This window comes from Dipodomys merriami, unplaced genomic scaffold (genome assembly GCF_024711535.1).
Source record: "Dipodomys merriami isolate MVZ:Mamm:240054 unplaced genomic scaffold, mDipMer1.0.p SCAF_10, whole genome shotgun sequence".
NCBI lineage: Eukaryota > Metazoa > Chordata > Mammalia > Rodentia > Heteromyidae > Dipodomys > Dipodomys merriami.
In genome coordinates this window covers 29,322,169-29,336,084 of record NW_027202271.1, presented here as the reverse complement: position 1 = coordinate 29,336,084, position 13,916 = coordinate 29,322,169, and the positions used below count along the sequence as shown (strand labels likewise).

The following is a 13,916-nucleotide window of genomic DNA, read 5'->3' as shown; positions in this document are numbered from 1 at the left end:
TCTACCAAGTTTGACTGTACTGTGTGTCTTTTCCACTATACATTCACAGTGTTATCATCCCTTCTGGTTTGGAACTACAGAATTCCTGATTAATGATTTACAGTGGTTACTGTCACCACTCCCTCACTGAGTCCATGAACTATCCTCATTTACCTCAATTCATTCTCTGTGGTTACAGATTTGAGCTAATCATACCATGCATGATAAATTACATCATTATAATTGCTCTTTCAATATTTGAAAATGCAGACAATCCCTGACTCAACATGGCTCAACTAATAGCTATTCTTTTTTTTTTTTTGGCCAGAACTTAGTTTTGAACTTATGGGCTTTCACAGCCAACTTGTTGGGCTGGTGCTCTTGAGCCACACTTCCAGCTTGCCTTTTTTGTTGGTTATTTTGGAGAAAGAATCTCTTGGATTTTTCTGCCCAGACTGGCTTTTAATTGTGATCCTCAAGTTCTCAGCCTCCCAAGTAGTTAGGATTACAGGTATGAATCACTGGTGGCCAGCATTAAATTGTGTGTGTGTGTGCACATGTGAGGGTATGCACTAGCACTGAGACTTGATCTCACAGCCTGAGCTGTCCCTTAGCATTTTCACTCAAGACTATAATTCTACCACTTGAGCCCCTGCTCCATTCCTGGCTCTTTGGTAGCTAACTGGAGATGAGTTTCCACAGACTTTCTAGCTGGGCTGGCTTTGAACTTCTATCTTCAGATCTTAGCTCCCTGAATAATCCAGAAGTACAACAGTGAGACACAGGCCACTGGGCTATATTCATGTTTAAAAAAAAAAAAATCAGTACTGATGAGTATAGGAAAAAAAGAATAAAACAATTATGATACAGTAGATAAATATAGAATTTGTAAGAATGAAAAACTTTAATTTTTGAATAATTTCATTAAAAAAACACACCAAGGGAAATACTGATATAATACATTAAAATTTCAAAGTATAAGCATAATTATCTGAAAAGTACAAAATTCAAATGCCTAAAATTTTACATTTTTCTATGATACAAAAAAAGCTAGCAATTACAAATATGTATGTTTTATTAAAAAAAAAAACAAACCTCCATATTTCATGGAAATGAGAATTCAAACTGATGAATTATGATTGAATTTCATATCCTAATGGATCAAGTCCCTGGTCAAGAAGCATGAGAGAGGATTCCCTTAACTTCTGAAGCAATTTCTTTAGTTCTTCCTTAGAAAATACCTGATATTAAAAGAGAAAAAAAAATAAGAATGAGGAAAAAGAAGCATATGAACTTAGCTTAATAGAAGAAATTTACCAGGTGCTGGTAGCTCACACCTATAATCTTAGCTACTCAGGAGCCTGAAATCTGAGGATTGTGATTTGAAGCCAGCTCAGGAAGAGAAAGTCCATGAGACTCATCTGAAATTAATCACAGAAAAAGCCAGAAGTGGCACTGTGGCTCAAGTGGTACAACACTAGCCTTGAGCAAAAGGAGCCCAGGGATAGCACCTAGACCCCAGAGTCCAAGCCTAAGGCCCAGCAAAAATAAATAAATAAATAGAAATTCCTTTTCAGGATTTATGTGGATAGAATCTGGTGGGTTTTTTTTGTTTTTGTTTTTTTTTTTTTTGGGTCCGGTCGTGGGACCTGAACTCTGGGCCTGGGCGCTGTCCCTCAGCTCTTCAGCTCAAGGTTAGCGCTTTACCACTTGAGCCACAGCGCCACTTCCGGCTTTTTCTTTTTGCATATGTGGTGCTGAGGAATCAAACCCAGGGCCTCATGCATGCAAGGCAAGTGCTCTACCACTGGGCCACCTTCCCAGCCCAAATCTGGTGTTTTTGTGTTGTTCAGGAACCCCAATGCTGTCTCCCTCCCAACACACGCACGCACGCACGCGCACCTCCCCCCCTCAGAATTTAAGAACAACTAAAAAATGTAAAAAATCTTCATAAAATTTAACATTATCACAGAGCAAGCCAAATCAGGATAATATACAAATGAAAATGCTGTAGAACTTACCAGATAGAGTTTGTGACGCTCGGAGGACACCATATCTGCTAACTGCAGGCACTCCTGATACTGACCAGTGCTATGCAATATGGTGTGCAGCAGAAAACACATCATTGGTAGACAAAGTTTCCTTAGTAAAACCATCTGATGTGTTCTCTCATGGTCTTCTTCAGCATCCTAAAATATCAAGTACTCATCTTAACAATGTTAAGCTAAATACCCTTACAAACAGTAATCCCTAAATTACTATACATTCTGAATCTGCTGATTTAATTTAGCAGAGACAGAAAATGTTGGAGGAAAGTTGCATCTGCACTAAACATGTGCAGACTTTTCACTCTTTTCATTATTCCCTAAACAAGAATGTTTCAACTATTTATGTAGCATTTTCATCAGGTATTATAGGTAATCTGGAAGATTTAAAGGATACTACAGGATGTGGATAGGTTGAATGAGACTATTAGGTTATAGTATATGTGGAACCATATATAGAAATTTGATATCCACGGGGTCCTAGAATCAATTCCCCATGGATGCTGAGGGATTACTATATTGGATTAAAACCAGAAGAGGTAGAAGCTAAAGCATATTTCTAAAGCTTATCATCCTTATTAAAAATAAAACAAAGCCTCAAGAGCCTGAGATCTGAGATTGCAGTTCAAAGCCAGCTTGAGCAGAAAGAGTTTGTGAAAGCTTTAACTAAAATTAACCAGTGATAAGCAGAAAGTGGAGGTGTGGATCAAGTGGTAGCACACCAGCCTTAAACAGAAGCTAGGAGACAGTGTGAAACCTGAGTTGAAGCCTCATTATCCCCACATCCCTGCCCCAAAACACACAAAAAAGGAGGGGAAGAAAGGGAAAAGAAAAGGAAAAGAAGCCTAGCCTTTTCTCAGGCTACTTAAAATGTTCTGCAGGTCACACATAGTTTACCTCTCTGACATCTACCATCCACCCTCCATCAACAAACAGCAAGACGTTGTACATTTTCTCTTTCACATCAGCAGTCAGGGCATCCAAGTGCCCTTTCCAAATACCATAATCCATCTGCAAAAAGAACATAAGGCAGAAATAATGAACACAAATAAATATTATATATTTAACACATCCTGAACTTTAAGATTAAGAAGTGTAGCCGGGCGCTGGTGGCTCACGCCTGTAATCCTAGCTACTCAGGAGGCTGAGATCTGAGGATCGCGGTTCAAAGCCAGACCGGGCAGGAAAGACCGCGAGACTCCTATCTCCAATAAACCACCAGAAAACCGGAAGTGGCACTGTAGCTTAAGTAGTAGAGCGCTCGCCTTGAGCTGAAGAGCTGAGGGACAGTGCCCAGGCCCAGAGTTCAAGCCCCATGACCGACCAAAAAAAAAAAAAAAAAAAAAAAAGAAGTGGAGACTTGAGATAATTAATCTATAGTTCTAGCAGTGGACAGGGCATCCAATTTAGTTTCCTGTCCCTATTGGTTTGTGTTTTTGGTCCAAAAAGGGAAGCCTGAAGAATATACACATAGAACATCATTCTAAATGCTTTAATAAGTCAAATATCAAAAATTACAGTAAACAGCATTACAAATACTAAAATGTTAATTTTGTAAATGAATGCTAGCATCATCCTCAGAGAGGTAATTAGGCAGTTGGCTTTTTTTTTTTTAAAGTAGAACATTAATAGGAAGACTGCTGTTATAAATGGAGTATATCATCTGTAAAAATGACCTCTGTAAATTCTAGTATACATTTTTAATGTAAAATAATCTCAGATCCATATTCAACTTACTTCATATTTCTTTTCTTTGTGTTCAAAAGCCACTTTCTCAGTAAAACTTGGTTGAGAAATCACAGTAGGTTTTTGTGGAGCTGAGTTCATATGCTTAAACCACTCATTAAAGGTTTCATGGGCTTCCTAAAAAATGAAATTAACAAAACTTTTAATTTTTACTGCAGTCACCAAGCTTCTTAAAAGGTTTTGTTCTTAGAAATAATTTTGTAATCACATACCCAAACTAGTCAATATTTATTTTACACACACACACACACACACACACACATATTCTCTCTCTAAATATGCAAATGCTTTATGAGATGACAAATACCAGTAAAGTACATATACTGTACTATTTCCTGACATATGTTCCTATTCCTGCACCTGGATAATGAATATCTTACTGCCATTTATCATTCTGTAAAGTAAGCACACTTACCCATCTTATCTATCATGTCTATTAGCCTATTAGCTTTTATTTTTATAATTTATTTATTTACTTATTTTTTGGCAGTACTAGTTTTGAACTCAGGGCTTTGTACTTGCTAGAAAGGTACTCTACTATTTAATCCATGTCACCCACCTCGTCTATTAACATTTAGTAGCAAACATAAAATGCTATCCACAAATCCAGACTAGTTATTAGCCTACTGCAATCACTGGATTATTTGGTGAATAAATTTTCCTGTTACTTATGTCCTAACATATGTAGAATATCATGTTTTTCTCAGATAATGCCAAAAGCAAAATTATTAAAGTTGAGGCAAACGTTCATAGAATCTTAAAAAAAACATAAGTTTCAGGTATCATACACCTTGTTCTAATCTTGGGTGGTTAGCAATCAATGGAAAAATCATGCTAGTGAAGACAGGTCAGGATTTCATTTCCCCTGTGGGTCAGTTAGCACTGTAATCTCAAAGGAGGTGAAACGAACCAATCACCACCTCTGAAAAAGGTCTGAAGCCTGAGAGTCAGAAAAGTCACCATGAAGACTGTGGTTTTCTTTGCAATCTCACCAAATAAGCTCTAATGCACAAATGTTCTCTGATAGCATTATCATCTTCAGCAGGAAGTGGACTTTCCATTCCTTGTTCCTCCCACTGATTATAGATTTCTGCTATGGAATCCTGAGGAATTTTCACAAATACTTCTTTGGCAGCTTCATGCTTTTTTGATGCTGTGAAGAGGATATACATTTTTAATATGCAAGGGCTCCCATGATGAAGCCAGGGGTGAAATCACTGGCTTGTAACTTTTACATTTCAGGTCCCATGGCCTTGTGATCTATCTCTTGAGCTGGCTCTTTCCTCATCTCAGTGTCACACATTAAATCACTTGACTTTCATGTACTTCTATGTCTTAACAAAGCAAGTATGCTGGGCACTGTATGGCTCATGCCTGTAATCCTAGCTACTCAGGAGGCTGATTTCTGGGGCTTGCAGTTCAAAACTAGCCACAGCAGGAAAGTCTGTGTGCCTCTTATCTCCAATTTGCTACCAAAAAGACCAAACACTCAAGGACAGTGCCCAGGCTTTGAGTTCAAGTCCAAGGACCAGTACCAAAAAAAAAAGCAACTATGTGTTTCAAAGTCTGTTATCTATGACATATGCAAAATTGATAATAATGAGGAAAATTCACTGTTAAAACTGTTTAATAGGGCTGAGAAGGTGGCTCAGTGGTAGAGCGCTTGCCTTGCATGCATGAGGCCCTGAGTTCGATTCCTCAGCACCACATAAGCAGAAAAGAAAAAAGCCAGAAGTGGCGCTGTGGCTCAAGTGGTAGAGTGCTAGCCTTGAGCTGAAGAGCTGAGGGACAGCGCCCAGGCCCAGAGTTCAGGCCCACCACCGGACCAAAAAAAAAAAAACAAAAAAAAAACAAAAAAACTGTTTAATAATGGTATATTTGATATATAAGACATGCTGGTTTTCTCCACCCTGGAGGAAGACCAAGATTTTGAAAAAATTAAAACATATAGACCTGAACAAAGCATATAAAATTGGAGCATACCTAAGAATTTTCTCATTATGGCATTGCCTTGTTTCAGTGCTTCAGCCCTCTGTGCAGGGTCAAATACCAACCAGTCAATTACATCAATCTTCAACCGATCCTCCTAGCCATTTATGGAGATAAAAGAAACATCAGTTTTGTTATTCTCCATGTTTGGTAAATCAGTAGTACTTATATTTGTACTTCTAGTGAACAACATTTTCATTCAAGTTGATAGAATTATCAAAGAATTTAACTTTAGTTTATTTTCCTATTAATAGCTCTTTACTAAATCATAGAAAAACCCACTAGGTCTATGAATTTGGAACTATATATCACATGCCCTCCCCTCATTGTAACCATGTGGTTTTTTTTTGTTTTTTTTTTTGCTGCCAGTCCTTGGCACTGTCTCTTAGTGTTTTTTCTTTCTTTTTCTTTTGCGGGGGGGGGGGGGGGGGTGGTTACAGTTGTGGGGACTGAACTCTGGGCCTGGGCGCTGTCAGAGATAAGAGTCTCACAGACTTTCTTTTTTCTTTTTTTGGGTCCGGTCGTGGGGCCTGAACTCTGGGCCTGGGCGCTGTCCCTCAGCTCTTCAGCTCAAGGCTAGCACTCTACCACTTGAGCCACAGCGCCACTTCTGGCTTTTTTCTTATGTGTTGCTGAGGAATCGAACCCAGGACCTCGAGCATGCAAGGCAAGTGCTCTACCACTGAGCCACCTTCCCAGCCCCCTCATAGACTTTCTTGTCCAGGCTGGCTTTGAACCTCGATCCTCAGATCTCAACCTCCTGAGTAGCTAGGATTCCAGGTGTGAGCAACCAGCGCCTGGCTTTTTTTTAAGCAAAAGATTCTTGATGGATAGGCGTGGGAAGGATATGAGAGAATGATGAAAGGGGTGACACTGATCAAGATGTGTTGTGCTCATAAAGTGATATGTTGAATGGTAACTCCCCTTTGTACAATTACTTAAAAATAATAAAATATAATTCAAAAAAAAAGAAAAAGTCTTTCTGAGATAGGAGGAAAAAAGTTTAAGAAACAACTATATTTTAAAGTAGAAATGCATCAAAGAATGAAGGATTATTAAAAAGTTACATAACACAGCAGGGCACTGGTGGCTCACACCTGTAATCCTAGCTACTCAGGAGGCTGAGATCTGAGGATCACAATTTGAAGCCAGCCTGGGCAGAAAAGTCCCCACGAGACTCTTATCTCCAATAAACTACTCAAAAAAGCTAGAAGTAGTGCTATGGCTCAAGTGGTAGAGTGCTAGCCTTGAGCACAAAGAGGGTCCTAAGGCCCTGAGTCCAAGCCCCAGGATCAGGGGAAAAAAAAAAAAAAGTTACATAACACCTTTACTCCCACCTTCACCTCCCCCCTGTGCCCTGAAATTACCTCAGTAGTGCCAGTATCTAGGGCTGGGGCCAGGTCATGATGACTAAATTCACCATTGTCTTTTTTTCGAATATTCTCAACTACTGTTTTCGTTATTGTTGCAACATCCAAATCTAAAAAAAATTTTGAAATGCTAAAAAAGTAGTGATTAATACTAATATTCCCTAAATAGAATTAATTTGGTGATTTGTAAAAAATTCTTTTTTTTGTTTTTGTTTTTACAATGCTGGAGATCCAACCCAGCTATGGGATCACTCTTTCATTGAGCTACACTATACTCCCATCCCCAGAACAATAATTATTTAAAAATGCAGTATCTAAAATCTGAAAGACATTATAACAGAAAATGCCAAAACTAAAAATACTTTGCATATGAGTTAGTGTAAGTTATTTATTGCCCATATAGAGCCTCACTGAAATTTTTATTCTTTTCCCCACTCTCAAGATTCAATACTAAAAGGACAAATGTCAGAGACAAAATAAACATTGACCCCTGGTTAAAGTTCCTATACACATGTATAAATATACTGAAACCCACTATTCTGTACAATTAACATGCACTACCTAAAAACAAAAGGCCACCAGATGAAGTTCATCATCACTTTTACCTGCTTCCTTTGCCAGCTCCAGGCAATGGTGGCGCTGTTCATACTCTGTAACACCTTCCAAGAATAATGCATACTGGGCAACAGCAAGGTCTTGAGGCAAATGGCAGGTATAAAATGCTATTAGATTTGTGTGCTTTTCATTTACTAAAAGCTAAGAAAAAATAGAAAAGATCAAAGTATGTATATAATGTTTGAAGATCAGCAGTGCTTTAAAAAAGTTACTTTAAAATTTAAATTATATTTAGAAAAATTCAAACAATGCGGATGCTGGTAATCAAAACAATTTTAAATTCTACAAGTATGGTTAGCATACCTAAAGATCTCTTATGAATGCTGATGACTTTCCTGTCATCGGGTATTAAAATTTAGCATTCTGATTATATTTTGTGGTGTGGTCCTGGGCACTGTCCCTTAGTTTTTGTGTTCAAGACTAGCTCTCTACCACTTCAGCCAAAGCTCAATTTTTGACCTTTTGGTGATTAATCTGAGATAAAAGAGTCTCACGGACTTTCTTGCCAAGGCTGGCTTCGAACTATGATCCTCAGCCTCCTGAGTGAGTAGCTAGGATTACAGCATGAGCCACCAGTGCCTACCAGTATTCTGATTTTTGTTTTTATAGCATTTCTGTTTTTGAAAATTAAAATATAAAAAGAGAATTAAAGTTGTAAATTCTTTTTTTTTTTGTCGGTCATGGGGCTTGAACTCTGGGCCTGGGTACTGTGCCTAAGCTCTTCAGCTCATGGCAAGTGCTCTACTACTTGAGCTACAGCGCCACTTCCAGTTTTCTGGTGGTTTATTGGAGATAAGAGTTTCATGGAGTTTCCTGCCTGGGCTGGCTTTGAACAGAAATTCTCAGTAGCTAGGATTACAGGCGTGAACCACCGGTGCCAGGCCAAGTTGTAGATTCTTAAAGCTTACCTGTATATATGTCTTTAAAACTTCAATGGAAACTTCTTCCTTTGGAAAAAAAAGATATAGTTCAATTAAAAACTTAGCTATGTTTATGTGTCATTAATACAATTTCTAATAAAATTTCTGCTTTTAAATTATCTATGAATGTTAATGGTTGACACTGAGCAATGACATACCAGCTAAGTGTTGGGCAAGCTCAGCACTTAGGCCTTGGTTTTTATCTTATCCTAACTCTGTGAGTAGTCACTGTAACTTTTAACATTTTACTAAAGAAAAACAAATACGCTGGGAGGTTTTATGTGCCCAGAATTATACAGCTAGAACTTGCTGAGTAAGAATTTGAACTCAAGATTCTTACTCCAAAGCTCAAGCTTTCAATTAGTGTATCATTCTGCTCTTACTCATACTTTTACCAAAATCTTATCAGATATGTTAAGAGAGGAAAAAAAAAAAAAGAGGGCCTGGGAAGGTGGCTCAGTGGTAGAGTGCTTGCCTTGTATGCCTCAGGCCCTGGGTTTGGTTCCTTAGCACCACATAAACATAAAAAGCCGGAAGTGGTGCCATGGCTCAAGTGGAAGAGCACTAGCCTTGAGCTGAAGAGCTGAGGAACAGAGCCCAGGCCCAGCGTTCAGGCCCCACCACGACTGACAAAAAAAAAAAAAAGAGAAAGATTTGAAATTTAACCCAGATGTTAATTTGGTTTAATTAAGGCTGGATACTCACAAGAATAAAGCTCTACTCATCAGGCAACCACGTTATTCTGTGGCTATAGATTGGACCCCTGCAGGGCCACTGCCAGTGAGTCATGATCAGGTGACATGTGAGTCTATCCAGGAGACTCGTGAACCCTTATCATCACTAGGGGAAAGTGATGTGTTTCCCTGAAGACAACCCTATAGCATCAACCGGAGAAAGACGAGCTAGCTGTTTTTATTTACTTTGGTCTGCAGTCCCAGTGTGCGGAAAAATAAAATGAGGTGAGTCATGAAGCGAAGAAGGTGTCCAGGTAGATTGCTTCTGGTTTTGGAAAGCCATTTGCTAAACTCATCCATCAAACCTACAAGCCATCAAAGGAAAGATTCAACAAAAAGAATAAAATTAGACATTTACTTCACCTTCATAGTGCTAACAATCGCTGTCTCATTTCATTGTTAATAGCCATCACACAGCTCTCTACTTCCACTTAAACACTCTGGGTTAAATTCAGACTTTAGTTTACAATAAACAAACTGTGGCATTCAAGGACAAGATCAAAAGATGTAGCTAGGCCTACCACAGGGATGTATAACTATAACTTCAGCTACTTAAGAGGAGGAGATTAGGAAGATTTAGGTTGAGACCAGCCTAGAAAGCAAGTTGGAGAGACTCTATCTCAACAAACAAGCCAGGTGTTCATGTGTGCAACCCCAGCTATGCTGAAGATTTAAATGGGAGCACAGAATTCTAAGCTGGTATGGGCAAAAACAAGAGACCTTTTCTGAAAAATAACTAAAATAAAAAAGAATGGCTCAAGTGTTAGATTAGCTGCCTAGCAAGTGAGAGGCTTCAGTTAAACAAAGATTGAGTCATATGTATTGTTTGGATAACTTTCACAAAAATTACTATTAAAAAAATGAAGAACTTGCTGGGTGCTGGTGGCTCATGCCCATAACTCTAGCTACTCAGGAGGCTGAGCTCTGAGGACTAACCACCTGAAAACTGGAAATAGTACTGTGGCTCAAATTGGTACAGAGCTATCCTTAAGCAAAAAAAGTTCAAGGATAGCACCCAGGCCCTGATTTCAAACCCCACAGCCAACCAAAAAAAAAAAAAAGAACTCAGAGAAAGGTAAAATAATATCTTACCATCAATATCTCCCAGGATAAGGTATTTCTGAACTATATGATAATGTTCTTGATTTTCTTCTAGGACTCTCTGAAAAATAATATTATGTTTTTAGTAAGTCTTTCAGTAGCCATACTAGAATGTTCTCATTGCTACATTAAAAATGTCAAACTCTTGGAGGAACACATAGAAAGTGAAAATATATGGCCTCAGAAAGACCAAAACAAAACAAAGCACAAACAAGGTGAGGATACAGCCACTGGAACGTATTTATGGGCTTACAAACAGTATCTTTGAAAGTAGAAAACTATAACAACTTAATCTCTATGAAATGTTATTAAACAATATAATTCTTTTTTTTTTGGTCGGTTGTGGGGCTTGAACTCTGGGCTTGGTCACTGTCCCTGCGCTCTTCAGCTCAAGGTGAGCACTTTGCTGTTTGAGCCACAGCGCTACTTCCAGTTTTCTAGTGGTTTATTGGAGATAAGAGTCTCACGGACTTTCCTGCCTGGGCTGGCTTTGAACCGTGATCCTCGGATCTCAGCCTCCTGAGTGAGTAGCTAGATTACAGGCATGAGCCACCGGCACCCAGCTTTAATAATGTAATTCTTTACAGTTTTTTATTTTTGTTTACTTTGACATACCAGAAAAGCAAAGCAATATCTGATTTATTATATTTTAAAAGAAAACAACATTTTTAAGCCAGGCACTGGTGGCTAATGCCTGTAATCCTACTCAGGAGGCTAAGAAGATCATGGTTCAAAGCCAGCCCGAGCAGAAAAGTCCCTGTAAGACTCTATTTCTAATTAGCCACTCAAAAGCCAGACATGGAACTGTGGCTCAAAGGGGTAGAGTGCTAGCTTTGAGCAAGAATTCAGGGACAGTGTCCAGGCGCTGAGTTCAAGCCCTACAACTGACCAAAAAAACCCTCAAACGTAGCTGTGTGTGCGCACACGCGTGTACGTGTACGCATGCTGCTGACTCAATCCTACAGTCCTAGACTACACACACAAGACTGAGATCTTATAATCATGGTTTGAAGCCAGCTTGAGCAGGAAAATCCATGAGACTCATCTCCAATTAACCACCAAACACCTGGCAGTAAAGTGGTTGCTCAAGATGTAGAGCACTAGCTTTGAGCAAAAATAGCTCAGGGATAGCACCCAGGCCTTGAGTTCAAGGTCCATACCAGCACAAAACCTGTCCTGAAGCTTGAACTCTAAGCTTAAGGCTGGTGTACTCAAAGATGGCATTTTACCACTTGAGTCACACCTCCATCTCCACAAAATGTTACTGAAACAAAATAAGCTTTTGAAACAAAATAAGTTATCAGAGATAAAATATATTTCATTTTTACTTAGTAGTCAATTTTCAGTAATTATTTTATATTAAAAAACTGTTTTCTGTCTGAGATTTAGTTAGGACTCTGTTTTTCTTCCAGATGGAAAGTGATCTGCAGTAGGATCATTTATCTTAAATAATTTTATTATTTCCTTTGACATCTATTAGGTTTTCATATACGCTTGGTTCTAGTTTGAACTTTGTATTCCACTGTCTATTTATTCCATACCAGTTTTATAATGGTCTGTGGCATCTTTACTAAGGCAAGTATCCCTAACTATTGTTCTTTTAAAATTTTTCTTTCCAGGGCTAGGAAGGTGGCTCAGTGGTAGACTGCTTGCCTCACATGCATGAGGCCCTGGGTTCAATTCCTTAGCACCACATAAGCAGAAAAAGCCAGAAGTGGCACTGTGGCTCAGGTGGTAGAGCACTAGCTAGCCTTGAGCTGAAGAAGAACTTAGGAACAGGGACCAGGCCCGGAGTTCAGGCTCCACAACTGACAAAAAAAAAAAGTACACTCTACTGTATACAACATTACTTAATCTATTAAAAAGAATGTTAATATAGAGCATCTAAGTCAGACAGATTATCATTAATGAAAACAATCAGGTTGTAATGTGATACAAAAAATAAGAAAATCCCCGAATACTACATTAAGATAGTTCTATTACTTATATTTATTTGAAAGATCAAGTAGAAAAATATGAAAGAATATGTCAGGATGTTTTGTCATCTTAGCCAAGTAACTTTCAAGGGACTTGGTGGGAAGTTACATAGGTTTTACAGATATAACTTTGCTTGATTTTTATTGTTAAAAATAATACAGCATTGCTTTATTTAAATAATTTTTAGGAATACTGTTTTACTTAATTATTTTATTTAATCCTTTGGATTAAATAAAACAAATCACAGCTCATATACATAATTTTTTCTTTTAAAGAATTTCTCTTACTTTAGTAATTGGCAACAAAACTCCTTATCATTTTTCCTTTCAGCTATCCCACACAGCAGTAACAGCATTTACAGTAAGTTAATATCATTTATTTCATATTCCACAGGTGCTAACATTTACCGTTTTATCTGTAGCTTGAAGTTCTTCAAAAACTTTTTCTAAGGTCCAACTTCAAAAGAGAAAATCAGGAGAGATAGAATAATGTCAATAATATGAAAGGGAGGTAATACAAACTTCAAAGAGTATACTATAAATCATTGTAACCAAAATCACACCAACACACTCACTTTGCTTCTAAATATTCCCTAGGAAGTTCTTCAGTTTCCTCCAGAGTCATTACTGACGTCCGGATCTCCTGTTCCACCAGACTGTCCACCATCACCCGGAAGTATGCCCAGACTGTGTCTTCCCAGGTGTCACAGACAGGAAGAAGCTATTCCCATTCCCCAACAGAAACAAGACAGACATTTTCAACAAAAAGGAAAAGAAAAGCAACTGTACCCATTCATATGTATTGTAAAGCCACTTTAGAATATTCCATTTTTATTCTCCAACTAGGCCTCTAGGAAGTTTGAACTAAGTTTTTCTTTTCCATATCGAATTTACAACAGCATCAATTTTGAATATTTCAATTAATATAGTATTCCTCAAAATAGTTATAAAAAGTAGAGGGCAGTCAGGTGCCAGTGGCTCATGCCTGTAATCCTAGCTACTCAGGAGGCTGAGATTTGAGAATCACAGTTCAAAGCCAGGCCAGGCAGAAAAGTTTGTGAGATTCTTATATCCAATTAACCACCAGAAAACAAAAAGTGGCGCTGTGGCTCAAGTAGTAGAGCACTCGCCTTGAGCCTGGGCACTGAGGGACAGTGCCCAGGCCCAGAGTTCAAGCCCTACTACAGACAGAAAAAAAAAAAAATGTAGATGACAATGGAAACTGTGAGAAAGAAAGATACATATGACTACCCAGGCAATCGCTGTGTCTTATTGGCCCATCTATGGATATAGTTTGAGTATTAGAAATTATTAATAAATGGATATCACAATTATACTGACGTTTTAAATTAGAAAGCCAAGTCTGATTTCACTCATTAAAATATACAAAGCTGGATATGGTAGCACTGGGGAATCCGAGGCAGGACTGAGAGTTTTGAGA

General features: G+C 38.3%; 1 protein-coding gene across 2 annotated transcripts in view; it reads right to left on the bottom strand.

Moving 5' to 3' along the window:
• Window positions 1–917: 917 nt before the first annotated feature.
• Window positions 918–13,916, bottom strand: part of Nup107 (nucleoporin 107) — a 35,385-nt gene continuing 22,386 nt past the window's right edge. For both annotated transcript variants that reach the window (XM_069988367.1, XM_069988376.1), the window contains exons 16-28: window positions 13,051–13,196; window positions 12,884–12,932; window positions 10,491–10,560; window positions 9,585–9,703; window positions 8,653–8,691; window positions 7,735–7,885; window positions 7,127–7,239; window positions 5,754–5,856; window positions 4,763–4,923; window positions 3,762–3,887; window positions 2,922–3,035; window positions 2,001–2,168; window positions 918–1,220 (exon numbers count right to left, since the gene is read on the bottom strand). In XM_069988367.1, coding sequence (XP_069844468.1) covers window positions 1,113–1,220; window positions 2,001–2,168; window positions 2,922–3,035; window positions 3,762–3,887; window positions 4,763–4,923; window positions 5,754–5,856; window positions 7,127–7,239; window positions 7,735–7,885; window positions 8,653–8,691; window positions 9,585–9,703; window positions 10,491–10,560; window positions 12,884–12,932; window positions 13,051–13,196 — 1,467 coding nt within the window. In that variant the 3' untranslated portion in view covers window positions 918–1,112. The remainder of the gene's footprint in view (window positions 1,221–2,000; window positions 2,169–2,921; window positions 3,036–3,761; window positions 3,888–4,762; window positions 4,924–5,753; window positions 5,857–7,126; window positions 7,240–7,734; window positions 7,886–8,652; window positions 8,692–9,584; window positions 9,704–10,490; window positions 10,561–12,883; window positions 12,933–13,050; window positions 13,197–13,916) is intronic.